Source organism: Pagrus pagrus (assembly GCF_965226575.1).
Source record: "Pagrus pagrus genome assembly, chromosome: 16".
NCBI lineage: Eukaryota > Metazoa > Chordata > Actinopteri > Spariformes > Sparidae > Pagrus > Pagrus pagrus.
The window spans coordinates 848821-871256 of record NC_140200.1 but is presented as its reverse complement, the minus strand read 5'-3'; the positions used below and the strand labels follow the sequence as shown (position 1 = coordinate 871256).

General features: G+C 44.2%; 4 protein-coding genes across 4 annotated transcripts in view; 2 read left to right on the top strand and 2 right to left on the bottom strand.

Moving 5' to 3' along the window:
- The window catches only part of LOC311271337 (uncharacterized protein), a gene marked incomplete at its 3' end in the record, with an annotated part of 304448 nt that overhangs the window by 180229 nt on the left and 101783 nt on the right, over positions 1-22436 (top strand). The window lies entirely within an intron of this gene.
- Positions 231-7990, bottom strand: taf1b (TATA box binding protein (Tbp)-associated factor, RNA polymerase I, B). The gene is made up of 15 exons (XM_084376790.1): positions 7823-7990; positions 6820-6918; positions 5675-5762; positions 5184-5281; positions 4995-5087; positions 4679-4772; positions 4214-4382; positions 4004-4103; positions 3693-3840; positions 3327-3501; positions 3193-3230; positions 2846-2933; positions 2373-2443; positions 1439-1667; positions 231-1307 (listed from the first exon to the last, which is right to left on the bottom strand). Exons 1-15 carry the CDS (start codon positions 7838-7840, stop codon positions 1046-1048), a joined length of 1770 nt encoding a protein of 589 aa, XP_084232916.1. The 5' UTR covers positions 7841-7990; the 3' UTR covers positions 231-1045.
- Positions 9404-20630, top strand: adam17b (ADAM metallopeptidase domain 17b). The gene is made up of 18 exons (XM_084376768.1): positions 9404-10005; positions 11087-11219; positions 11293-11426; positions 11503-11591; positions 12103-12283; positions 12508-12638; positions 12717-12803; positions 12899-13009; positions 13267-13411; positions 13493-13584; positions 13783-13935; positions 14020-14219; positions 14835-14938; positions 15030-15164; positions 15635-15765; positions 15837-16004; positions 16527-16583; positions 16747-20630. The coding sequence occupies exons 1-18, from the start codon at positions 9921-9923 to the stop codon at positions 17191-17193; spliced, it is 2583 nt and encodes an 860-aa protein (XP_084232894.1). The 5' UTR covers positions 9404-9920; the 3' UTR covers positions 17194-20630.
- Positions 20914-22436, bottom strand: part of LOC311271201 (cleavage and polyadenylation specificity factor subunit 3-like) — a 7783-nt gene continuing 6260 nt past the window's right edge. Inside the window, exons 15-18 of the mRNA XM_084376769.1 lie at positions 22340-22427; positions 22200-22266; positions 21830-21926; positions 20914-21163 (exon numbers count right to left, since the gene is read on the bottom strand). Coding sequence (XP_084232895.1) covers positions 21044-21163; positions 21830-21926; positions 22200-22266; positions 22340-22427 — 372 coding nt within the window. The 3' untranslated portion in view covers positions 20914-21043. The remainder of the gene's footprint in view (positions 21164-21829; positions 21927-22199; positions 22267-22339; positions 22428-22436) is intronic.

The window sequence follows — 22436 nt, the reverse complement described above, 5'->3', positions numbered from 1 at the left end:
GCTGTGTTTCTGTCTGTATGAATGAATCTGATGCTTCTCTCTGTGTCCGTCTCCCCCTGCTGGTCACTTCCTGTCACTGCAGCTCGCTGATGTTTCTTTGTCTTCAGCTGCAACACAAATAAAAAAATAAAAAAATAAATCCTAACAGCTGTTCTCACTCTGCAGACAGAGATTCTGTTACATGGACGGACTCATTAGCTCTGATGATCATTTTAATGAAACGATACATCGATTCTTTAAAATTGGATCTTTATTGGAAAAAACATTTGCAACGTGAAACGACGACGACAGCAGAAAATAAACAGTTCGACATGAAAGTCAGGTGTTTACATGAGACAGTCCTGGAGGTGGTCCAGCTGTGATGTCACTTCCTGCTCTATATGAAACAAACCCGTCCATCACTGAGACAAACAGACTCCATGTTTCTACTCAAAGACAGAAAGAAGTTCATGCAGAACATTTGCTGAATTTACAAGAAGGAACAAATCAGTCAGAATCAGTCAGAGACAGAGTTTCACACAGTTTATAAAGTGTCTCCAACTCAACAACTCACTAAACTGACACATTTGTTAAGGGAGTCTGGTGATGTTGTGGTCACTGGTTCAGTTGTTGGATCAGTTGAAACAGATCTGTTCTGGTCCATTCTACCTCTTGCTGTCTTCTTCTTACGTCAGCTGACTGGGCGGTCCTTCAGTGTGGTCCAGTACACACTGCTAAACCAATGTGGTCACATGCGGTCCAGACCACCTCTGACTGTGGTCTTAATGTGTCCTCATTCACACCTGTACTTGGAGCGGTCCACCTGTGACCAGACCACTCAGGATGGATGTTGATACCAGTTCTGAAGAAGACTCTGGTTTCTGTTGGAGTACTCCTATAAAAGTATCCAAAACCCGGATCAGAACCAGGATACCAGCGTGCACTTACAAAGACTTCATTTTTGCTTCCTGTTTGTCGTCCAGCTCAGAACATTGATGGCGACATGATATTAAATTATTGTTCCTGAACTCCAACCAACAAACTGCTGATGTTACTTGAAGGTTTTTCATCTCTTTTCTCGTCCTCTCTGAGCTCTGGCCGGGGTCTCAGCCCGGGTCTTGGCCGGGGTCTCAGCCGGGGTCTTGGCCGGGGTCCTCCTCTTCCTCCTCCGATGCGTTTTGCTGTCGATGGCTCGTCTCTCCACCTTCAGCACCTCCTCGTACAGGTACGCCGGCTTCACATCCAGCAGGAAGCCGAAGAGCTGCAGCAACCACACGAACGTCCGAGGCAGCGTCGGCTCCACCTCCGAGTAGTGACTGCTGCACGTCCTGTGGAGAAGAAGAAGACATCAGGACGAGACGAGTCTCTACACCTGCAGGACCTCAAAGGCTGACAGATGTTTAGTAAGTGATCACAGATTTATTTTCACTAAATCAGCCGCCAGCTACTGCCGGCCTACCGCGGTCTGCAGGCTTTAAGCGCCGGGTGCCAGTAGGTGGAGTTGGAGGGCGTCAGGACGTCAAGTTTCAGGGTCACGACTCCGTCCAGCTTCTTCTGGTGCAGACTGGGACCGTCCGCTCCGTCCTCGTCCCCCCAACAGAACCTGAAGCTGGACGGACCAACACGGTTGACGCCCGCCGAGCAGGAAGACAGCCTCTCAAAACAGACCTGCACCTGCTCTGCTATTCCTGCACACACACACAGACACAGACACAGACACACACACACACACACACACACACACACACACACAGTGTAGTTCACATACATGTAACTTTAAAGGAACAGTTCACCCAAAAATGGTGTGAAGGTCAGGTGAAGTCTCGTAGTCCACAGAACATTTCTGGAGCTTCACAGTAAAACAGAGTTGCAGCGTTCTGCTGAACACCTGAAGCAGCTGGAGATGATTTAAACATCAGATGTCTCCATGCAGCTCGTCTGCTGTGACCCAGGCCTAAATAACACCTTTTCAAATCAATCTGGGATCTCTGGGCTTCTGGAGACTTGGATTGTGATCAGAGAGTTTGCTGTCAGTCATTTTAGACATTTAAAATGACATTGCAGCAAATATCGTGGCACATCTCAGCGACAAACTCAAAGTTGTAATTATAAAATTGTCGGGACAGAGGAAACTCTCCAGGGGAAGTAAAATTAAAGCCGTAGCTTCTGAGATAAATATAATCCGTCCGATCAGCTCTGATGGAGCTCGGGATTCATCAGGAGGATGAATTCATTTATGTTACGTCCCATGACTTATTAAGAGTCCGAACACAACCCCGTTACGTGGCACTTTGCGTCGTTAAACTAGCAGAAGAGAGGTGGACACGTCCTGGATGCACTGGTGTGGTGGACTTTGTTAATAATTATCAGAACTGTCAGCATCAGATTCTTACTCTTCTTTTTTATCATGGCATATTTCTCCTTCTTGTTGCCATAAAGAGGTTTCTTCGCTTTCCACTGTTTCCTGTGAACGAGAGGAGACAAAGAACCAGCGCTGTTCATTAGTGACTGAATTCATGTCATCACTTACGTCTCACTATCAGTTCTCTTTGTTAAACCTCAACTTATTTTAACCATCGACGACACAACAGACTGAGAAACTAAAACATTTGAACTTCTCTCTTTAATGATCACATTCAGTTATTTCATCTTAATCACTCACAGTATTCAGTCAAATATTCCTGTGAACAACTTAACAACAATTCTTTTCAACAAACAAACCGACCTGAAGACTCATTTTCAGAAACTGTGAACTGAGTGACGTCTGTCAACTCGTCACACTTTGATGGAGAAGAAACTAAGAGTGTCACGAGTGATGAACCTGCAGAGACGAGGTGTTCAGGTGTGAATGTGGTTCATGTCTCACCTGGCGATGTCGCGGTCGCTCCTCTGCTGAGCTCGGATCAGAGCGGCCTGCAGCAGCCGGTACCACCTCCTCAGGTTAAACAGGTTTCCTGCAGGTCACAGTCACTCTGTGTTACATTTTCAATTGAATCAGAAATGTTTTTCAGGACGTGTACGTTAAATAACTCATATTTACTGGGAGACATCGGTGTGAACACTAAACTGAAGGAGAGTCTGTGTTGACAGACGTGAGGAGGTGATTATCCCTGATGTCACTGACGTTAAAGCATCACAAGAGAAACTGTTGACCTGCACCTGAAACGATGTGAGGACTCAAAGAGATGAATGATAGAAATGAGCAGGACTCACCGGTGTCGTCCTGGTCGCCTGTCTGATTGGATAAATCCCTAAAAGACACAAATCAGACAAACTCTCAACTTAAAATGCCAAATTCCTAAAAAAATCAGAAAATCTGAGTGATGAAACAGGTTTCTGTTCTTCACCATTCAGTGTGGTCGTCCAGGCCGAAGAGGAACTTCATGGTGACGATGACGAGGGCGGCGGTCTGGACATCGTAGCGCAGCAGGACAGGACGAGACAAGTGGTCGGACACGGGGAGCGTTTCATCCGCCATACCGGTGCGCTCGATCAGTCTGCAGACCCAGAGGTGGAGCTCATCTGGGAAACAAGGAAACAAAGAGAAGAGTCAGTGAGACGCTTCAGTTTCATCCAGGTTTGATTTATGGACAGTCGCATCACTAGCACTGTTAGCATTAGCAGCAGGTTGTACTGTATTATTAGCATTAGCAGCGTTGTTAGCAGGCAGGTTGTAGTATCAGTAGCATTGTTAGCATTAGCGGCATTGTTACCGGGCAGGTTGGCATCCATCAGGTATCGCAGGCTGAGCAGAGCCGGGTGCAGCGGACTCTGGCGGCTGATTGGAGGAAAAGCAGGAAGCTGCAGGAACTGAAGCAGAGTCTCCGCCTCCTTATGCACCGTCTGGTGAGACGGGACAGCCTGCAGGAAATACACAGTGACGGATACCGCCGACCCTTTATTGATCCGTACTGATCACTCCTGATCAGGAGTGATCTGTATTGATCAGTAGTGATCAGTATTGATCAGTATTGATCTGTATTGATCAGTATTGATCAGTATTGGGAGCTGATGGATTTCTGACCTCGACTCTGAAGATGAGAGCGTCTTTCCCCTCGAGCTTCATCTCCTCAGGAAGTTCCTCGTAAGCGTTCACATACGGGACGTGACCTTCATTCACCAACCTGGAAACAAACACATCACCTGACTGTTCCAGGACTTTCCAGGACTTTCCAGCCTCCACTGCAGAGCTTTCCTTGGCACAATCGCTTGATCTGATCTAAGTGTGTTGTACCTGAGCAGGTCGCTGAGCATCAGCGCCTCGCTGCACCAGATCAGAGCGAGGTGGATCAGAGCCAAAGTCTTCGTCATGCTCATCAGAGCGCGGGTCCGCCTCAGCCGGGCCGACAGGTAGCCAGCGGCGTCCACAGAGCCAGAACACAGCGACCAATCACTGGAGCTCTCTGTGGAGGTAAAGGAGCATTTCAACTGTCACTCAAAACTAAAACAGCTGCTCCTTTCCCTCCTGACACGGCAGATACAGTTTAAACGTAGAGAAAATGTTGCATTTTAATACAAACATATGAAAATGTCCTTTTTCAGACAAATATCACGTCATATAAACCTGCAGACACGAGGTGGAAACGACCTTTGACGATCAAGTTTCTGATTATAAGTCATTTTATAAACATAATCTGAGAACTGTTGGATCTCACAGCAAACACAAGTTCTTTAATCACATATCTAATATGTCCCTCACCTGCGTTCGACCCGGCCGTGCTGGACGGGTTCGTCTCACTGGCCGACACGACAGACGACTCGGCTGCACTGTCCGAGTCCGAGTCAAGACCTCGCTGAGAGAGAGAGCCACACAGAAACCTTTACTGAAGAACTCAAACGCTTCAAATAAAATTCAACAAGCTGAAAACTGAAAACTACCTTCAATAATCTAACATCAACTTTATATTTCTTCAATCATGACGATCAGCATACGGATCAGGTGGCCTGTACGAGATAAGAAGGCTGACTTTGTTGCTAAAGTAAATACAGGAAGTGTAAATTATTTGTGGACTCACCACTTTAAACTTGGAGCTGGTCACTGGGTTGTGGGTGTAGGCCTGTCGACTCTTCTGCAGGTAAAGTCTCCACAGCTGACACAACACGTCGTCCTGAAGCAAACGCATTTAATATCAGGACATCTTCTCATCGGGAGGTTTCCCAGACTAAGCTCTGCCTCCATGTTCAGCTATAAACAGAAAACAGACCTTAAAGTGTGGACTGACTCCCAGTCTGAGCAGAGCGTCGGCCTGATTTCTCAGGATGAACTGGAAACCCTCACAGATCATCCACTGACGGCCGCGCTCTGAAACACAACGTTCAAAACACAGTTATTTTTCACGACAGATGTTCAATTTAATAATCATGTTTCTGTACAAACTCCTTTAAACATCAGACTGACATCAGAGCTGCAGCTGGTGATTCATTTAAGACTTATTTCAATTCAAAAATCTTTATCACAGTTTCCCCGGAGGTCAACGTGACGTCTTCACAGAAAACAGTCCAGTACATCAAAATATTCAGTTCACTGTGACACAAGAACCCAGAATGTTAAAAACTCAAATAAAAATTGAATTATTTTAATTGCTGACCCTGTCGCTGAACTAACTGACGAGTCTACGAATCATTCCAGCCCTAAATCATCCACACAGACGTTGTGTTCAACAGAATGATGCTGAATAATAATCTGCAGTCTGACCGGGCCTCTTGGTTCTGGATCCTCTGCTGATGGTGCTGATCCGGGTGGAGCCAGGAGTGAAGTTGGGGTCCACCACCTCTCTGGTTCTCTGAGAACGTTTGGACACTTTCATGTTATAAACACGTTCAAATTCAAAGCTTCATTTAATCTTCTGTTTCCTTTCAGCTTCAAATCATAAACTGACACAAGAACAGAAGAGCTGCAGACATAACTGACGTTAAGAAGTTTAAAGTGACGGCAGCACGGAGACAATAAAATACTAAATATCATTTGTCATCACAAATAATATTTATAACTGGTTTATAAATGTACTGTGTAATTGAAAACAGAGCAGTTTGATATCGGCCTCAGTGTCGTCCAGTGTGCGACGATATGACACGCTGAGTACAGAACATGATGCTCAGTGTTTACTGTTGGACTGTAAACTGTCCCGTCTGTCTCTCGTCTCCGTCATCACATCCTGCACACGTGTTTAATAACCACATTCAGGGATGTTTGCATACAATCACACTCTCCTGTCGTACCAGCACCGGACCCACAGAACCAGAAGCAGGCTCAAATAAAAAGTCATATATTTACATATTTTAATAACACTGATGAGACAGAAAAGGGATGCTGCAGCGACGCACCATGTGAGAAAAATAATGTGTTTTTTGAAAATTAAAGTATGTAAACCTGTTCCCCACATAAAAGTATGAACCTGAAAATTAGCATTATATGACCTCTTTGATACTTATTGCAACAGTTACACTGGTCACAATTCAATATCTTAGATAAGCAAATGCACATGTTGATATAACCGACTGTACACAAAGGCCTCCTTCAGTTTCTCTTCTCGGCCCTACAGCTGAATATTTATACTCAGTTAAATACAGTAAAGTAGGCGGGGCCTACGAGTGTGAGCTGTGGCATCACAAACTGTTTGGAGCCAATCCTGGTTCAGTATTCAGCCAAAACAAGTGTGAGGTGACACACGGAGACTGGACTTTACAGAGGAGCAGCAGACATGACGGAGGAGGAGCAGCTGAAGATTTTAATGTGGTCATTATACTTTAATTACAAAAACAATGTCACACACACACTGGAGAGTGTTGTCTGTGTGTACTGTGACCACACACACATCCATCAGCTCAGCTGGCGTTTACCTCGATGACGTTGTGGCAGGACCTGCAGTAGAAACGACCCTCGTCTGAAACGCCCCAGTCCACCGCCGAACACTGGGCACAGGGCTCCCTGTACCCGGCCTGCACACACACACACACACACACACACACACACACACACACACACACACACACAGGCACACACACACACACACACACAGGCACACACACACACACACACACACAGGCACACACACACACACAGGCACACACACACACACACACACACACACACACACAGTTAACATGAACAGTATTGAGACTCACAACTCGTTTGTTTTAATCTGCTCATGCGAAACAAAACATCTGAGTGATTAAGTTAAAACGTGACGTTGTTCCTGTTGAACAGAAACATTTCTAACTTATATCAGGAAGAGAGAAATAAAACTGATATCATTATTATTATATTATTACCATGTTAAAACAGCACTTTAACACAAACAAAATCATCTTTCCGTCATAACCTGATTTATAAACGACAATGATGAGTATTCCCAGCTCTGTCAGCTCAGAATACTAACACGTCACCAGGTTCTCATTGATAACAACACAATTTACTCTTTATTTGCTTGACTGATTGCATGTAAGTCTAAAAAACGTCTAGAACAGCTTTCCCTGACAAAAACATTAATTCGGCATATAAACGGTAACCTCTGAGACAAGTTAGTCTCTTTTTAAATAGACTTTCAACGTTGAATGAGTCCAGATAAGATGACTCAGTTTTAAGTCCGCAATGGTGAAGTATCAGAACAAGTTTTACCTTCATGTATAAAGTGCCGATTGTTGCACTGGTTCGTATAGATCTACGAAAATATCTCAAATTGTGTTAAATGCAATTGGTATAATAAACTAAATTTGACAGATTATTAAATGGAGTTTGGTGTGAACCGGCTAGCTAACACTCGAGGCTGCGCCGTTAGCTTCACGTAGTAACGTCAGCTATAACTTGTTTCTTAAAGTGGCGGGAATCTGCAGCAGAACTCACCGTGTGCTCGTCGTCCATGTTCACCGATGAACAACAAGGAAACGACACAAACGCTGTTCTGTGGTTCTTTTAGGTTCGAGCTGGAGTCCACATGTACACGGTTTGTTTGGGTTTCACTTCTTCTTCTTCTACGGTTTCCGGCGGTCTGACTGTTCCGCGGCACTCTGCTGCCCCAACAGTCCAGACTGTGAACTACAGCGTCCTCCATGTGTCACTGCAGTCAACATGTTTTCTGTTTCTGTGAACTGACAAATTACAATTTCACAAATGTTTATTTTCTTTTTTTTTTACTTGACTTTGAAAAGTAGATATATGAAATACTAAATCAATTTAAACTTCTAATCTCTCTCCCTCTCTATCTATCTATTCAAAATATACTTAAAGTATCAAAAGTAAAAGTACTGATTATGCAGAATTCTGATTTCAAATCTTATTGATCTGATAATATCATAATTTAAGTGTCGATTGTATTCTGAGATAAAAAATCTGAATCATGACTTTTTATCTCATAATTCTGCTTTACTGTGTGTATACACACACACACACACACACACACACACACAGACTAATATCTGTCTCATCACAGTCTGATATCTGTCTCATCAGTCTGATATCTGTCTCATCAGACGGATATCTGTCTCATCAGTCTGATATCTGTCTCATCAGTCTGATATCTGTCTCATCACAGTTTGATATCTGTCTCATCAGTCTGATATCTGTCTCATCAGTCTGATATCTGTCTCATCGCAGTCTGATATCTGTCTCATCAGACTGATATCTGTCTCATCAGACTGATATCTGTCTCATCAGACTGATATCTGTCTCATCAGTCTCATCAGTCTGATATCTGTCTCATCAGACTGATATCTGTCTCATCAGTCTGATATCTGTCTCATCAGACTGATATCTGTCTCATCAGTCTCATCAGTCTGATATCTGTCTCATCAGACTGATATCTGCCCCTGCAGCAGGAGGATTATGATGACATCAGCTGGTATAAATAGAGCTGCCAGATGTCTCTCTGTCGTCTCTTACATAAGCTGGAGGACGGAAGTGTCCCTGTCTTCTCCTTCACTGTGATGTTTCTCCTCCAACAACGCGACGCTGTTAAAAATCACGTCAGACAACAAACTCAGGTTCAGTTCAGAGTCCACAGTGTCGAGCTCACCACAATAAGAGCGCAACACGACAGCGGAGTTTCAAAATAAAGCTTTATCTGGCAGCACTAAATGACTAAATGACAGCTAGGAAGAGTCTGTCAGTAAATATTATAACTGTAGTGTGTATATATATATGTATATATAGAGAGAGGGAGAGAGAGAGAGAGCAAAACGTCATGAAAAACACAAACTGAGTGAGCCAGCTGTTTCTGGTGACATTGAAAAAAAGTTTATTTAGAAAAAAAATTTGTTTTATTTTTTGAGGTAAAAATACTATTTAAATATGTTCCCTAAATATTAAAACACAATTATTATTATTAATTTATCATAACCTGAGCATAATAATAATAATAATAATAATAATAATAATAGGATAGGTTCATCAAACATCAAAACAATAAACAGTAAAATATTTTACCAAAACGTGTTTTTGGTTCTTCAGGAGAAAATGTTGTTCTTCATCTTATCATGTTATCATTCTTCTTCTCGTTGTTGTTATTATTGTTTCATTGTTGTTGTTATTGTGTTATTATTATCATTATTATTATTCCTCCCTTTCGTTTTTTAATTGTCATGTTGTTGTTGTTGTTGTTGTTGTTGTTGTTGTTGTTGTCGTCGTCGACCCCCTGCTAATCCACCGCGTCTAGACGCTTTTATTGTGAAGGTCCGACCCTGAGAGCAGCTTCCGGCCCGCCTGTACTGGCTGCAGCCAGCTTGACAGTCGGCTCGGCAGCGGTGCGGTGTCTTCCTGGTTCTTTTGCGGTGCGGACTCATTTTAAACACAACGAAGTCTTCATCGGTACCGGCCCCTGCTCGTCCTCAGAAATGACTTGTTAAACTGCACTTTTTATCCGAACTGTCGCCGAAGTCTCGAATCTGATGCGACGAGACTTTGAACGGAAGCAGCAGCTGATCCGAACCGTCCGTCAGAGTCCACCATGAGAGCAGCGCTCAGCCTGCTCACCGCGCTCATCGGGTTAACTGAGGCCGCCATGAGGCCCGCACACACACAGGACCAGTACCGTAAGTGTTCTAACTCAGGTCCATGTGGGTCCGGGTCCGGTTCCGGGTCCATGTGAACTGAAGAGACGAGCCGGACTTCTGTTGGCTCAGACACAATGTATGGAGGCTCACATCGGCCAGAACCGACTGCTAATATCAAATAATGATATGAGAATGTTTCATATTTAGAACCGAGTCAGAACCAAGATAAAACATCATTAAATCACAGTTCTGTGATGAAGAGTCACATTAATAATCATGTAACAGAACATTAGAACTGACCTACTGGATCAGAACCATGACACACTGAGTCAAAATAATGTAAACAGTCAGAACTGAATGAAAAAGTTAAAATAAATCACAATTCTGGATCAATATGTTCAATATGACAGCTGATCCGACTCCGAGTCATCGCTTTGTAATAGTTAGAAACTACACTGACACGTGATTATTGATCATCTGTATGATCAGTAATACAGATGATCAATAAAGTCTTTTATTCTGTTGGTTTTTATTCGAGCTCAGCTGTTTATGTTTCAGTATTAAAACAATAATTATTTATTTCTGACGTGAAAACAAAACGTTTTTTTAACTTTGTGTTTAAAAGTGAAAAGAATAAAGACATTTACTGACGTTTAAATGAAGTTTTGATCAGAGTTTTCCCTTTTTTTTTAAATTTTTGTATTTTTATAATATATGTTAAACTTTACTTAATGTGGTCAGTAGATGATCTGTGTCTCTGTGCCTGAGGCCTCGTGGTGAGAGGAGGCTGCCGGCACATCTCATCCAGATCAATGTCCACATTTTATTACATAATTCAAAATAGTGAGAAGCTGAGTGAAAATGAGCAGAATGACAGGAAGTCAAAGTGTCTTTATACGTCTTCAGAGTCAAAACGATGAGAAACGTCAGTTATGAGACGTTCTGTCGTAACTCAGGCTGAAAATAAAAAATATGTAAACTGTTCAGTAAAAATGAAGAATTTTGAAATCAGAAGTTGAGTCTGAGTTATTAAAGTCGTGATGAGTTTAACTCACGGATCAATAAACACATAAAATATGTGATTTCATTAAAATGATAATACACTTTATTCCCTCCACAGCGTCTCTCAGCTCGATGCTGGACGACTTCGACGTGCTGCCTCTCTCCAGCCTGCAGACTCACTCCGTCCGCCGCCGCGACGTCCAAACTCAAACTCACGTGGAGAAACTGCTGAGCTTCGACGCCCTGCAGAGGTCAGAGTTCACTCTCACGGTTTGGTGACTCAGGACGACTCCAGAAGACAACAGAGTGTGTTTGTGTTCGCAGGCACTTCAGACTTTACCTGAGGACCAACAACGAGCTGTTCACCGACGACTTCAGAGCCGTGATCGTGGACGAGGACGGACGAGAGCGAAACTACGCCGTCAACAGACACAACTACTTCACCGGACACGTCATCGGTAACACGTCATCCTCAGACACCTTCAGACTGAAGTTAACAACACAAATACTTAACTTCTGTTTGTTCTGCTGCAGGGGAGGAAAACTCTCGTGTTCAGGCTCATATAGACGACCACGAGTTCTCCGCTCGCATCCTGACCGACGAGGCCGAGTACAACATCGAGGTAAAACACAAAGGAAACGTCAGTGCAGCGTCTTCGTCAGGGAAACATCTGTGTGGAGATCCAGATGTTCAGACGGCTCCCCCTGCTGGCAGGAGGCCGCAGTGAACCAAATACCAGCAGGATCAGACGTCTGTTATCGTTTGATTTGCTGCTTTTCTTTGTCAAACACGACAAAACGTCTCAGAACCAAAAGTGTAATAAATCTTTAGTTGCGACCCGAAACATCAGCATGCTAACATGCTAACATGCTCACAGAGACCATGTTTACCATAATAACAGTCTAATTTAATGTGTTAGCATGCTAACATTAGCTACTCATCAGTAGACAGAGTCCAGCTGAGGCTGATGTGATTCCATCAGTTCTGCAAAGTGCTGACCCGATGATGGCGCTACAGGAACCGTCAGAGGATCACCAGAGTTCTGACAGTTCATCCTGAGGGGAACATGAACGTCATTCATCACATGAACACAACCACCCAGAAAAATCAGGCTGCTGTAATTCTTCTTTCAGCCTCTGTGGAGGTTCACGTCGGCGCCATCTGATGGCCGTCTGCTGATCTACCGCTCAGAGGACATCAGGAACCTCAGTCGACTGCATCAGCCTTCAGTCTGCGGCTACCTGACCTCCGACCCCGGCCAGCTGCTCCCTGAAGGCGTCAAAGGGTCCATGTTGGAGGAGCAAGAGGAGGAAGGTCAGTACGTACGAACACTTGTTGTGTGAACGAGATGAAGCAGTTATATTTCCTGTCACCGCGTCACAGAAAAAGCCTCCATGTGCGTCTGAAATTAAGAAGTTTTATTGTGAAACAAAGAGCTTTAAATACATCCTTTACTATTTAAAGACTTTTATTGTGAAGCAGCAGCAGGAAGTGTTTATACTGACTATAATAACTTCCTGGCTGTGTTTGTCCATCAGAGTCTGTGTCCAGAGGGAAGCGTCAGGTCCACGATCACCTGAAGAACACCTGTCCTCTGCTGCTGGTGGCCGACCACCGCTTCTTCAAACACATGGGCCGGGAGGAGGAGAGCACCACCCTCAACTACCTGGTCAGCACACAGTCCACACATGTAGCTTTAACCTCACCTCCATCGCCTCCACCTTCACCACCCTGACTGTGTTTTCAGATCGAACTCATCGATCGCGTTGACGACATCTACAGAAACACGTCGTGGGACGATGAGTTCGTGGGTTACGGCGTTCAGATCCAACAGGTGAGGAGCAGGAAGGGACAGGAAGCACAACACCACGTCAAACGTTTCTATTACAACACTAAGACGCTGACGTAGCTCCACGTGTCTCCTGTCAGATCATCATAGAGAAGAGTCCGACCGCTGTCGCTCCAGGAAAACGTCACTTCAACATGAGAGTGAGTCCAGTGGAGGACAGAGATGTGTGGGACGTCAAGAAGCTGCTGGAGGTAACGTCACTACAGCTTCATCATTTAAACACAGCTCAGTACAGACTCCATGTTTCTACTCTAGACAGAAACAAGTTCATGTAGTACATTTGGTGAATTTACAAGAAGGAACAAATAATGAGGAATCTTTCACAAAGTTTATAAAGTTTGTTTTAACTCAACAACTCTTAAAATCACTACATTTGTTAAGGGAGTCTGGTGATGTGTGTCACAGAGGACGTCAGTTCTCAGATCTGTGTTGTTTTGTGTCCCTGCAGCAGTTCAGTATCGACATTGCAAAGAATGCCTCCAACGTCTGCCTCGCTCACCTCTTCACCTACCAGGACTTTGATGAAGGCACTCTGGGTCTGGCCTACGTCGCCCCGTCCAAACCGGACATCCCCGGAGGTCTCTGCTCCAAAGGTAACGTCCCGCTGACTCAGCACAGACTCAGAAACAGGTAGAAATCAAATAGAAAATAATTCTGGTGTTTTTCGTCTCCAGCCTGTCCGTCATCTTCCAACGAAGAAAGAGAGATCTACCTGAACACGGGCCTGACCAGCACTAAGAACTATGGGAAAACCATCCTGACAAAGGTGGGTTGGTTTTCTGACTGTTGGTACAGTTTCCACAGCTGAAGGATTTCATTATCGTCTCCACAACAGATAATAAACATGATGATTTAAGTCAGTCTCAGTTTGTCACGTTGGCAGAAGAAATAACCTTTATCCAAGAGTTTATATTTCTGTAAGTCGACACGTGGCAGATGATGAATGAGTGAGGTGTCTCCACAGGAAGCAGACCTGGTGACGACTCACGAGCTCGGTCATAACTTTGGAGCCGAACACGACCCCGACAACATCCCGTACTGCGCCCCGCGAGAGGACCAGGGAGGGAAATACGTCATGTACCCCATCGCTGTGAGCGGAGACCACGTCAACAACAAGGTGCCGCCTCTTCTCTATGTGACGCTCAGAGTGTTTTACAGGTGGACACCTGAATGGTAACTGAAGCGTCTCCTGTGTGTCCAGCTCTTCTCCAACTGCAGTAAACGCTCCATCGTCAAGCGTCTGAGGTCCAAGGCGCCGTCCTGCTTCAAGCAGAGGAACATTAATGTGTGCGGGAACTCTCGGGTGGAGCAGGGCGAGGAGTGCGACCCGGGACTGCTGCACCTGAACTCGGACCACTGCTGCACCCCCGAGTGCAGGCTGAGAGCTGGAGCTCAGTGCAGGTCAGAGACGCTGCAGAGAAAACTTCATCTGCCGAGTCGCACTGAATGTAGACGACTGTGAGACGCATTGTAACCGTCATGTTTCATGTTCAGGTTTCATCGACACAAACGTTCAACTAAATCATCAGAATCACAAGCGTTAAAGCTCGGGTTGGTGAAATCTGATCAATAAATCAAATGCTGTGACAAACTAGAATGGCACTTAGTAGAGTGCATACCTCCGCCAAGGCCCAACGGTCCGCTTTTGTACTCACTCATAGATATCAGCCAGTGTAATCCTGCTGACAAACCGACTGACCAATAAACCAACCGACCAATAAACTAACCGACCAATAAACCAACCTACCGACCAATAAACCAACCGACCAATTAACTAACCGACCAATAAACCAACAACCGACCAATAAACAAACCAACCGATCAATAAACCAAACTACCGACCAATAAACAAACCAACTGACCGACCAATAAACCAACCGACCAATAAACGGACTGCTTACATGTTAGCAGCGTCACTAGCAGTTCCCGTCGTTCTGATAACGTTCAGTTTGCTCTCACATGCATCATCTTGTGGTTTCTGACCTGACCCTGCTCACCAGTGTGTCCTGGCTTCAGTGACAGGAACAGTGCGTGCTGTAAGAACTGCAGGTTCGAGTCTGCAGGTGAAGTCTGCCAGGAGCCCATCAACGCCACCTGTAAAGGTCACTCGTACTGCACAGGTCAGCTCTCAGGTCAAAGGTCAGAGGTTTGAGATGTTAACGTGTTGCGGAGAGGCTCGGAGTGACGGGTCTGCTGCGTTTGTGTCCTCAGGAGTCAGCAGCGAGTGTCCACCTCCAGAGAACGCTCGGGACAAGACGGCCTGTCTGGACAGCGGAGAGTGTCTGAACGGAGAGTGTGTTCCCTTCTGTCAGGCCCAGCTGAAGCTGCAGCCCTGCGCCTGCAACGGTACCAACATGTACATTCTCCGAACCTACGACCCGAACGCAGTCACAGTGACTCCTCAGTCAGTCAGCTTCAGTAAAGGAGCAGTTCACCCAAAAACAGTAAACTCACTCATCTCCTCCATGATGATATCAGAACATTTCTGGAGCGTCACAGTAAAACAGAGTTGCCGCATTCTGCTAAACAGTGTTAGCGTGCACGAGCTGTAAATAAGACGTTACTCAGATCAGTTTGTGTTTTGTGGACTACGAGACTTCACCTGACGTTCATCATCATGGAGGAGCTGATGACTGAACTGTTCCTTTAAGGTGCTTTGTTTTATACGAGGAACACATTTTAATGTTGTTGCATGTTTGTTTTTCAGGCTTGTGGGTCTTTTGTAGAAAAATCTTAATAATAAATAAAACAAAAATGGCGTCCTCCTGCTGGAGTGCAGCTGCAGTAACGCCTGTTTGTTTCCGTCTTCTCGTCAGAAACCAACTCGTCCTGTAAAGTCTGCTGTCGGAACAGCAGCGGCGTCTGCGCCCCGTACCAGGACAAGACGGGCAACTTCCTGTTCCTGCGGAAAGGCAAACCCTGCACCGTGGGCTTCTGCGACGGAGCGGTGAGTCTCATCAGCTCGTCTGTTTCTGCTGCTCCTGAAACACTTAACGTGACCGTGTGGTGTCTCTGCAGGGGAAGTGTATGAAGCAGGTGCAGGACGTCATCGAGCGTCTGTGGGACTTCATCGATAAACTGGACATCAACACGTTCGGGAAGTTCCTGGCTGATAACATCGTGGGCTCAGTGGTGGCCTTCTCCCTGCTGTTCTGGGTCCCCTTCAGCATCCTGGTCCACTGTGTGGTGGGTCTCAGAACTTGCCTCTGGTCACGTCTCTTTAAGATCAGACAGCTGTTTTCCAAACACTTCTTATATTTTTGGGACAAACGCTCTGAATTCTGGTGAGCCATCAGGTTTTTTTGAGACACTGGTGCTGATCGGTCCAAGTCAAAAGTCTGCTAATCAAACTGAAGATGGAGGTCTGTCAGGTCCGAACGCTGAATTACCTCTGCCGTACTCGAGCTCGGGCCCAGACTTCACCAGAATACTCAACAGTATTTAATGCTTCTGCTGAAGAGACTTGAAATCCTCAGAATTTTAAATGGAGTCTGGTGTGTGCAGTTTCTTCCAAACCACTTATTAATGAAATGTACAAATGAAGCTTCGACACATTTCTGTGATCTGAACAGACGATTCAGTCTGATGGGTCGAGCTCAGCGTCAGACGTCTGTCAGTGATGGGTCATGATCATAATAATAACTGAATGTGACTCATCAGTTAACAGTGTTTGGATCTTTCTCACTCTTGGTCTCTTTGTGCCTCCAGGACAAGAAGCTGGATCAACAGTATGAACAGAACACCAAGTCTCTGTTCTTCCCCAGTGTGAGTTCACTGTTGAAGTTCTGTTAATCTGAAGACGGATCAGGTGTCAGTGATCAGACCGATCGTCTGATCTGATCTGATATTTAAGATTTAATAATGATCAGAAAAACAAACAAACATGAAGTGAAGCCTGAATAAAACAGCGCTCTGTTCATTTTCCCAGAATGCCGAGCTCCTGAGCAGCCTGGAGTCTGCGTCTGTTCGGATCTTCAAACCTCCGACCTTCTCGACCGGCACCAACCCCGCTGGGCTGCGTCTCCACCCGTCCGGGCCCCAGCAGACCAGCACCCCCCCGATCTCCATCTCCGGCCCCGACCCCGACCCGGCCCCGGTCCCGGCCCCGGCCCCAGCCCCAGCCCCAGCCCCAGTCCAGGGCCCTGCTCACCCCCCTCTGGACAGCCCCCGCATGGCCACCATCCAGGAGGACCCCAGCTTCGACTCGCACCTGGACGAGGAGGCGCTGGAGGAGGCGTTCGGGCGACTGGCGGGGTCGGGTCAGCGCTCCTTCGAGGACCTGACTGAGAAAAGCTTGACGAGTCGCAGCGAGAAGGCGATGATGTTCAGACTGCAGAGACAACATCAGATCGACAGCAAGGAGACGCAGTGCTGAGAGGACTCACCTGTCCACACCTGTCCACACCTGTCCACACCTGCAGGTAACAGGCAGGTGGAGGTTCTACAGTTTGCCGGCTGTTTCTGCAGTAAAACTCAGGTCTGATCATGTTTAACAGCTTTTCATCAACAGATGTGAAGCGACAAGAAACACAGAACAATCTGACGACAAAAATTATATTAAAAATATATTTTAGATTATTTTTCTAGAGTCAACAGATGAAACCTGTTTCTACAACATCAGTTTATTTTTCTAATATTAGAGCTCGACTCTTTCTGGACGAGCTACAGAAACATTCTGGTGCGTTCAGACCAAACGTGAGGAGAATATTTGCCGATCGCTGGATTATTACTTTTTATTGCGGTCACTCTCGCAGCACCCAGCCGGGTGACTGTCGGCGTCTGGAGCTGCGTCTGGATGACGGCAGCTTCCAGCTCTACCTGAGGCCGGCCGGTGTCCAGGTTCAGCTGCAGAGCGTCTGTCTCCACTGAGGCAGCTTCTTCATAGGTGTGTGAAAATCAATAAATAGTAACTGTGACCAGCAAGTAGACTGAATGAATCTGTCTCACCACATCAGTCTGAACCAGAACAAAGAGATTTCTCTGTGACCTGAATCCATAAACGGATCAGAAGCTGAAATAACAACATCATGATGTCGTCGTGTAAAAAGCCTGAACTCATGCTGCGTCAGGTCTGTCAGCCAGATGACAAGCTAACAACTTTTAAAATGTTTGTTCCCTGACTGGAGTTCGGATCGATCAGAGCTCTGCTGTGCGGAGACGTATTTACATGACTTACCTGGTAGTCCAACTTCCTCGCTCACTTCCCTCCACGCCAGCTCCTTATCTGTCCTGTCTCAGTACAGTAGACGTGTCGTTGACAGCTCTGGGTGTCTGCAGCCGGCATGATTACTGATTATTATCCTCCATTGTTGTTCACGAGTGTCTGAACATGACGTCAGTGTGAACGTCAACGCTGACAGACTTTCAGACTCAGCGTCACAAGAAATCCTCACTCGAGTTCAATATTTTCAACTGACACAGATTCACGTCTTGTCGTTGACTTTGTCTTTAATCTAGTCGCGCAAATAATTCACCTCACGTTTGGTCTGAGCTTCGTGAGAATAACTGGACAAACTTATTATCAGAACAAGAATCAGTTTTTTATACTGACTGGTCGATATTATATCGGCCACACAAACGATGAATCCTCGACTCAGACGTCACATTTTGGGATTAAAAACAGGTCGACAGCGTTTTTATCGTCTAAAACAGCAAAAAAAGAAAAAAGAAGTTCACCTCAGGATCCGTCCTCGACACGTCTTCATCGCTGAATTACAATTTATATTAAACTTTATATAAAACGAGTCGTCGTCTGACGGTGAAAACTTCTTTTGAGACGTGAACGTGATGTCAGAGTTTTATTAGTCAGTGTGAGATCGACAGGTGGCCGCGGTACGGAGGCCCAATGTGTTCAAACTTAAGAAATTATGAAATCAATAATCACACAAATAAACAAACAAAATGTAAAACCAGGAAATTTGACATTTTTCATGTTGCAGTTTATTTATTTCACTCCAGCATTTTAATTAAAGTCTGTTTTTATTTATTTTTATTTCCCAGCGATGTTTAACGGTTCAGGTTTGATATTTTCTTCATGTGGTGTTGTATTTAGTGTTGAACACTGCGGGCCTCCGTACTTTGGTGGAAATTTTACATTGAACATAAAAACAGACAACAGATTATTATGGAGGACCGAAACGGCCAAAATCAAAAATAGACAAAGAAAAATATTTTTTCAAAAGTGTGTTAATTTATAAAATGTGACAAAAAGGAATATTTGTTTTTATATTCTTCTGTATTTAGTTATTTATGTTTATGCAGGAAGTTATGTAAAGTGGATCTTTGCACTCTGATGTTGGAATAAAAACAGAAGTTAAAGGAAGTAAATGAGGGAATTACATAAATAAATAAAACAGCTGATGAAGTAAATAAAGTTTGGAGTATATAAAAAGGTAAACAAAGGCTAATTTAAACAGAAATATTAGTTTATGTCAAATTTTATTAATTACATTTCTTTTTCATTTAGTTGTATATTTATTAATTTATTTTTTGATTTTGCCAGTTTTGATCCTTTAATGTAAAACTTGCATCATTTTTTAGTTAAAAAAATGAATGTTGTTGATTGAATCTCGTTGTGTTTCCGTCTGTCGGGACAAAACGAGACATTTAAAAACTTTAATGTTTTATAAACCAAAGATTCTTCAGCCTGAAGACAAAACTGCACTGAGATGTTTTTATGAAACTGACTCGACGCTCCGACTCTGAACTGGACTTTTTTATGTTTGTGCTGCTGTAAACTTCCTGTTTGTGTTTGTAACAAACAAACAGTCACACAGCTGTTAGAGACCGGACCTCGTCACACTCACAGAACCAACGTCGTCTGATCAGTGACGAAACTTCAGATTTTATTTTTAACCATCGTTTAAAAAACGGTTGTTCCCGCTTTGAGTTAATATGAAAAACAACAGATCTTTATTCACTTTTTAAAATCTTAAATATTTGAATGGAGTCTGGTTTCCTGAGGAGAGTCGGCTGAAGACGTGATGAGAAGGAAACGTAACTCCGGAGATTTAAATCGTGTTCGGCTGTAAAACAGAAATAATGAACCAGATTTAAACTAATTTTTATATTTCAGCCTCTTGAATCCAGAGTTTTATCATCATCACTTTATTTCAGTGTCACTGGACACTGAACCCCCGACCCTGACAGTGTTAGTGCCTTGCTCAAAACTGCAAAATATATATATATTTTTTTTAGTCAGATGTTTTTGTACGTGTTCCTCCTGTGAAGTCCACTTCTGCCAAGTCAATTTAATGTTTTCTGAACCGCAACAATTTATAGATCAACGTGAAAAAGCAACACTTTACACAATCATACTTGAGTAAATGTACTCTGTTACTTTCCACCGCTGAGTATGTTACCTGTTTGTTTCTCTTCCTGGCTGATCTGATCTTCCACATTGTTCTAAATATTTGTATTAAGTTGTTTATTTGTTGTAAAATGGGATTTTAATCGTTGCCGTCAGACATGTGACCTGTGCTGTCGTGTTGTTCTGTGTTTTGATAAATACCAGTCAAATGTTTAACTCTGAACCAAACTTCAGTCAAAAAACGGAGGTTTTTACAGACGTTTGAAGTCAGCTCGTTTCACTGGGAGAAACTCAGGCTGTTTGGTACCAGTCTGTTTTATATGTTTATGTTTGTGATTGAAACTGTTAAATCATTTTTATTTTTTAAGACAATCAGAATCAGTGTGCCTTCTCTTCCTGTCAGTATTTTTAATGTCGAGTGTCTGTTCACCGAGTATCGATCCATTTAAAGCTCCGACAATAATGTGTTTATTTTAGGAATAATAAAAATGTTTTCATGTGAACACGCTGAGAAACATTTGTTGTTGAAGAATTCAGTGTTTTGTCGTCGTCGGTCTGGAACGTCACTTTTTAGGCAAGTTGATGTTAGCATTTAGCTTAATGTTAGCATTTAGCCAAGAGCACTGGCGTGTCTCGGTCCAGACTCGAGGTCCACTTATGAGCTTTCACACATTTCTTCAGAGAACAGTTCTGTCAGCTGTCGTAACGATAAATCTGTTGACTTTTGCTTCGAACTGCAGTTTTAGAGCTGCAACAAGTAATCGATGAAGGAAACAGACTCAGAAATCTGAGAAAACTCTGGACAAACGTTTATTTAGTTTTATCGATCAGTACAAAACACTCAGGAGAAGAAGAGGAAGAGATTCCTTTGGAATCAGGTTTTAAAGTTTGTCAAAGAAAGCAAACTGCGCCCACATCACTGGTGACTCCGCCCCCTGTTGGTGACATCACATGTGGGGCTGAGGGCGTCATAGAGCCGGTGGACGGCGACCTCCACCATCTCCCTCAGAGACTCGTCCTCCGCACACGTCACCGACTGCAGGACGACACAGAGGTCAGAGGTCAGAGTCGCTCTGAGCTGCCGCCTCGTCAACAAACATCAGTTAATTAAATAATTATTCAGAAGTTAACGAGTTTTAGATCTTCCTCCTTTAAAACACATCAATGAGCTTCATGTTGACCAAATGTGGATTCATCCGCCGCTGAAAATAATCCCCGCAGCCACGACAGCGAGCGGCTGTCTGTCAATGAACCAACGGGCCACAGACAGGAAGTCAGACCGTATAGAGAGACGGACCGACATGTTGGAGTCTTTTCATGGGATTTGTTGCAGAAAAATACAAAATAACGTCCAGTAGTCGTTAAAACAGACGATAATAAGTTAATAATTAATTAAATGCACCAAAAACTGATCCATCTGTTTTTATTTACTTCATTAAATTTATTTTTAAATGTATTTATGTTATTTTACATGACACACTTTGACTGACAGCCGCTTTATTTACATAATGAAGCAGAAATATAGAAACAAAAAAAGTATATAAAATATTAATTAATGAACAAAAAGATAAATTAATAAATGGAAAATTTACACACAGTTAATTAAAACCTTCATTTATCTGTAATATTATTTCTGGTGCAGTTAATGGTCGGAGACAGGAGACACAAACAGGAGGTCTCACTCTGCTCATGTTGTACTCACCCTGGTTTCTGGGTCGATGGCCGCGGTGACTCCGTCCACCGTCACGCTCAAAGTTTTATCGTCTTTGAAGTGAACGCAGTCGTCTCCGAACATGTCGCTGCGAAACAAACACACCACAGACAGCGTTAACGGTGTCGGTCTGCTGTCGGCCGGTCCGTCTGATTCCGTCCAGACCCAGAACTCAGCTACTCCACGTCTCCTCACACAGTAAACACTCTGGTGAGCTCTTATTTTGAAATGTCTACAGATACTTCCTTCTTCAGCTTCTGTTTATTTCCCAAATATATAAATAAATAAAAACATTCAGGATCTGAACCAGTAGAAGTTCTTTTAGTTCTGCTGACTCCGGCCGACCCGTGTTGGGACTTACTGCAGCATGAGCTCCAGTCTCTCTACGAACAGCTCCGAGTCCAGCGTCTCTCTCTTGCCCTCCAGAACTGGAACAGAAGACAGAGGCGGGTCAGTACCTGTTCCTGCTGATCGCTTCAGTCTCACATTCTGTTCACTCACATTTTTGGGCGTTGGGGTTGGACTGGACCTCCAGGACCACCGTAGTGACGACATCAGCGTACATGTCGTTGAGCGGGTTGGCGACCCACTGAGGACG

Coding starts and splice junctions, on each gene's coding strand:
- taf1b (XM_084376790.1), bottom strand. Junction 4,104..4,213: donor ATGCTCAGCGACCTGCTCAG/GTACAACACACT, acceptor GTTTGTTTCCAG/GTTGGTGAATGAAGGTCACG. Junction 2,934..3,192: donor AGGCGACCAGGACGACACCG/GTGAGTCCTGCT, acceptor TGTGACCTGCAG/GAAACCTGTTTAACCTGAGG.
- adam17b (XM_084376768.1), top strand. CDS start 9,921: ATGAGAGCAGCGCTCAGCCTGCTCACCGCGCTCATCGGGTTAACTGAG. Junction 13,412..13,492: donor CGGAGGTCTCTGCTCCAAAG/GTAACGTCCCGC, acceptor TTTCGTCTCCAG/CCTGTCCGTCATCTTCCAAC. Junction 13,585..13,782: donor GGAAAACCATCCTGACAAAG/GTGGGTTGGTTT, acceptor GTGTCTCCACAG/GAAGCAGACCTGGTGACGAC.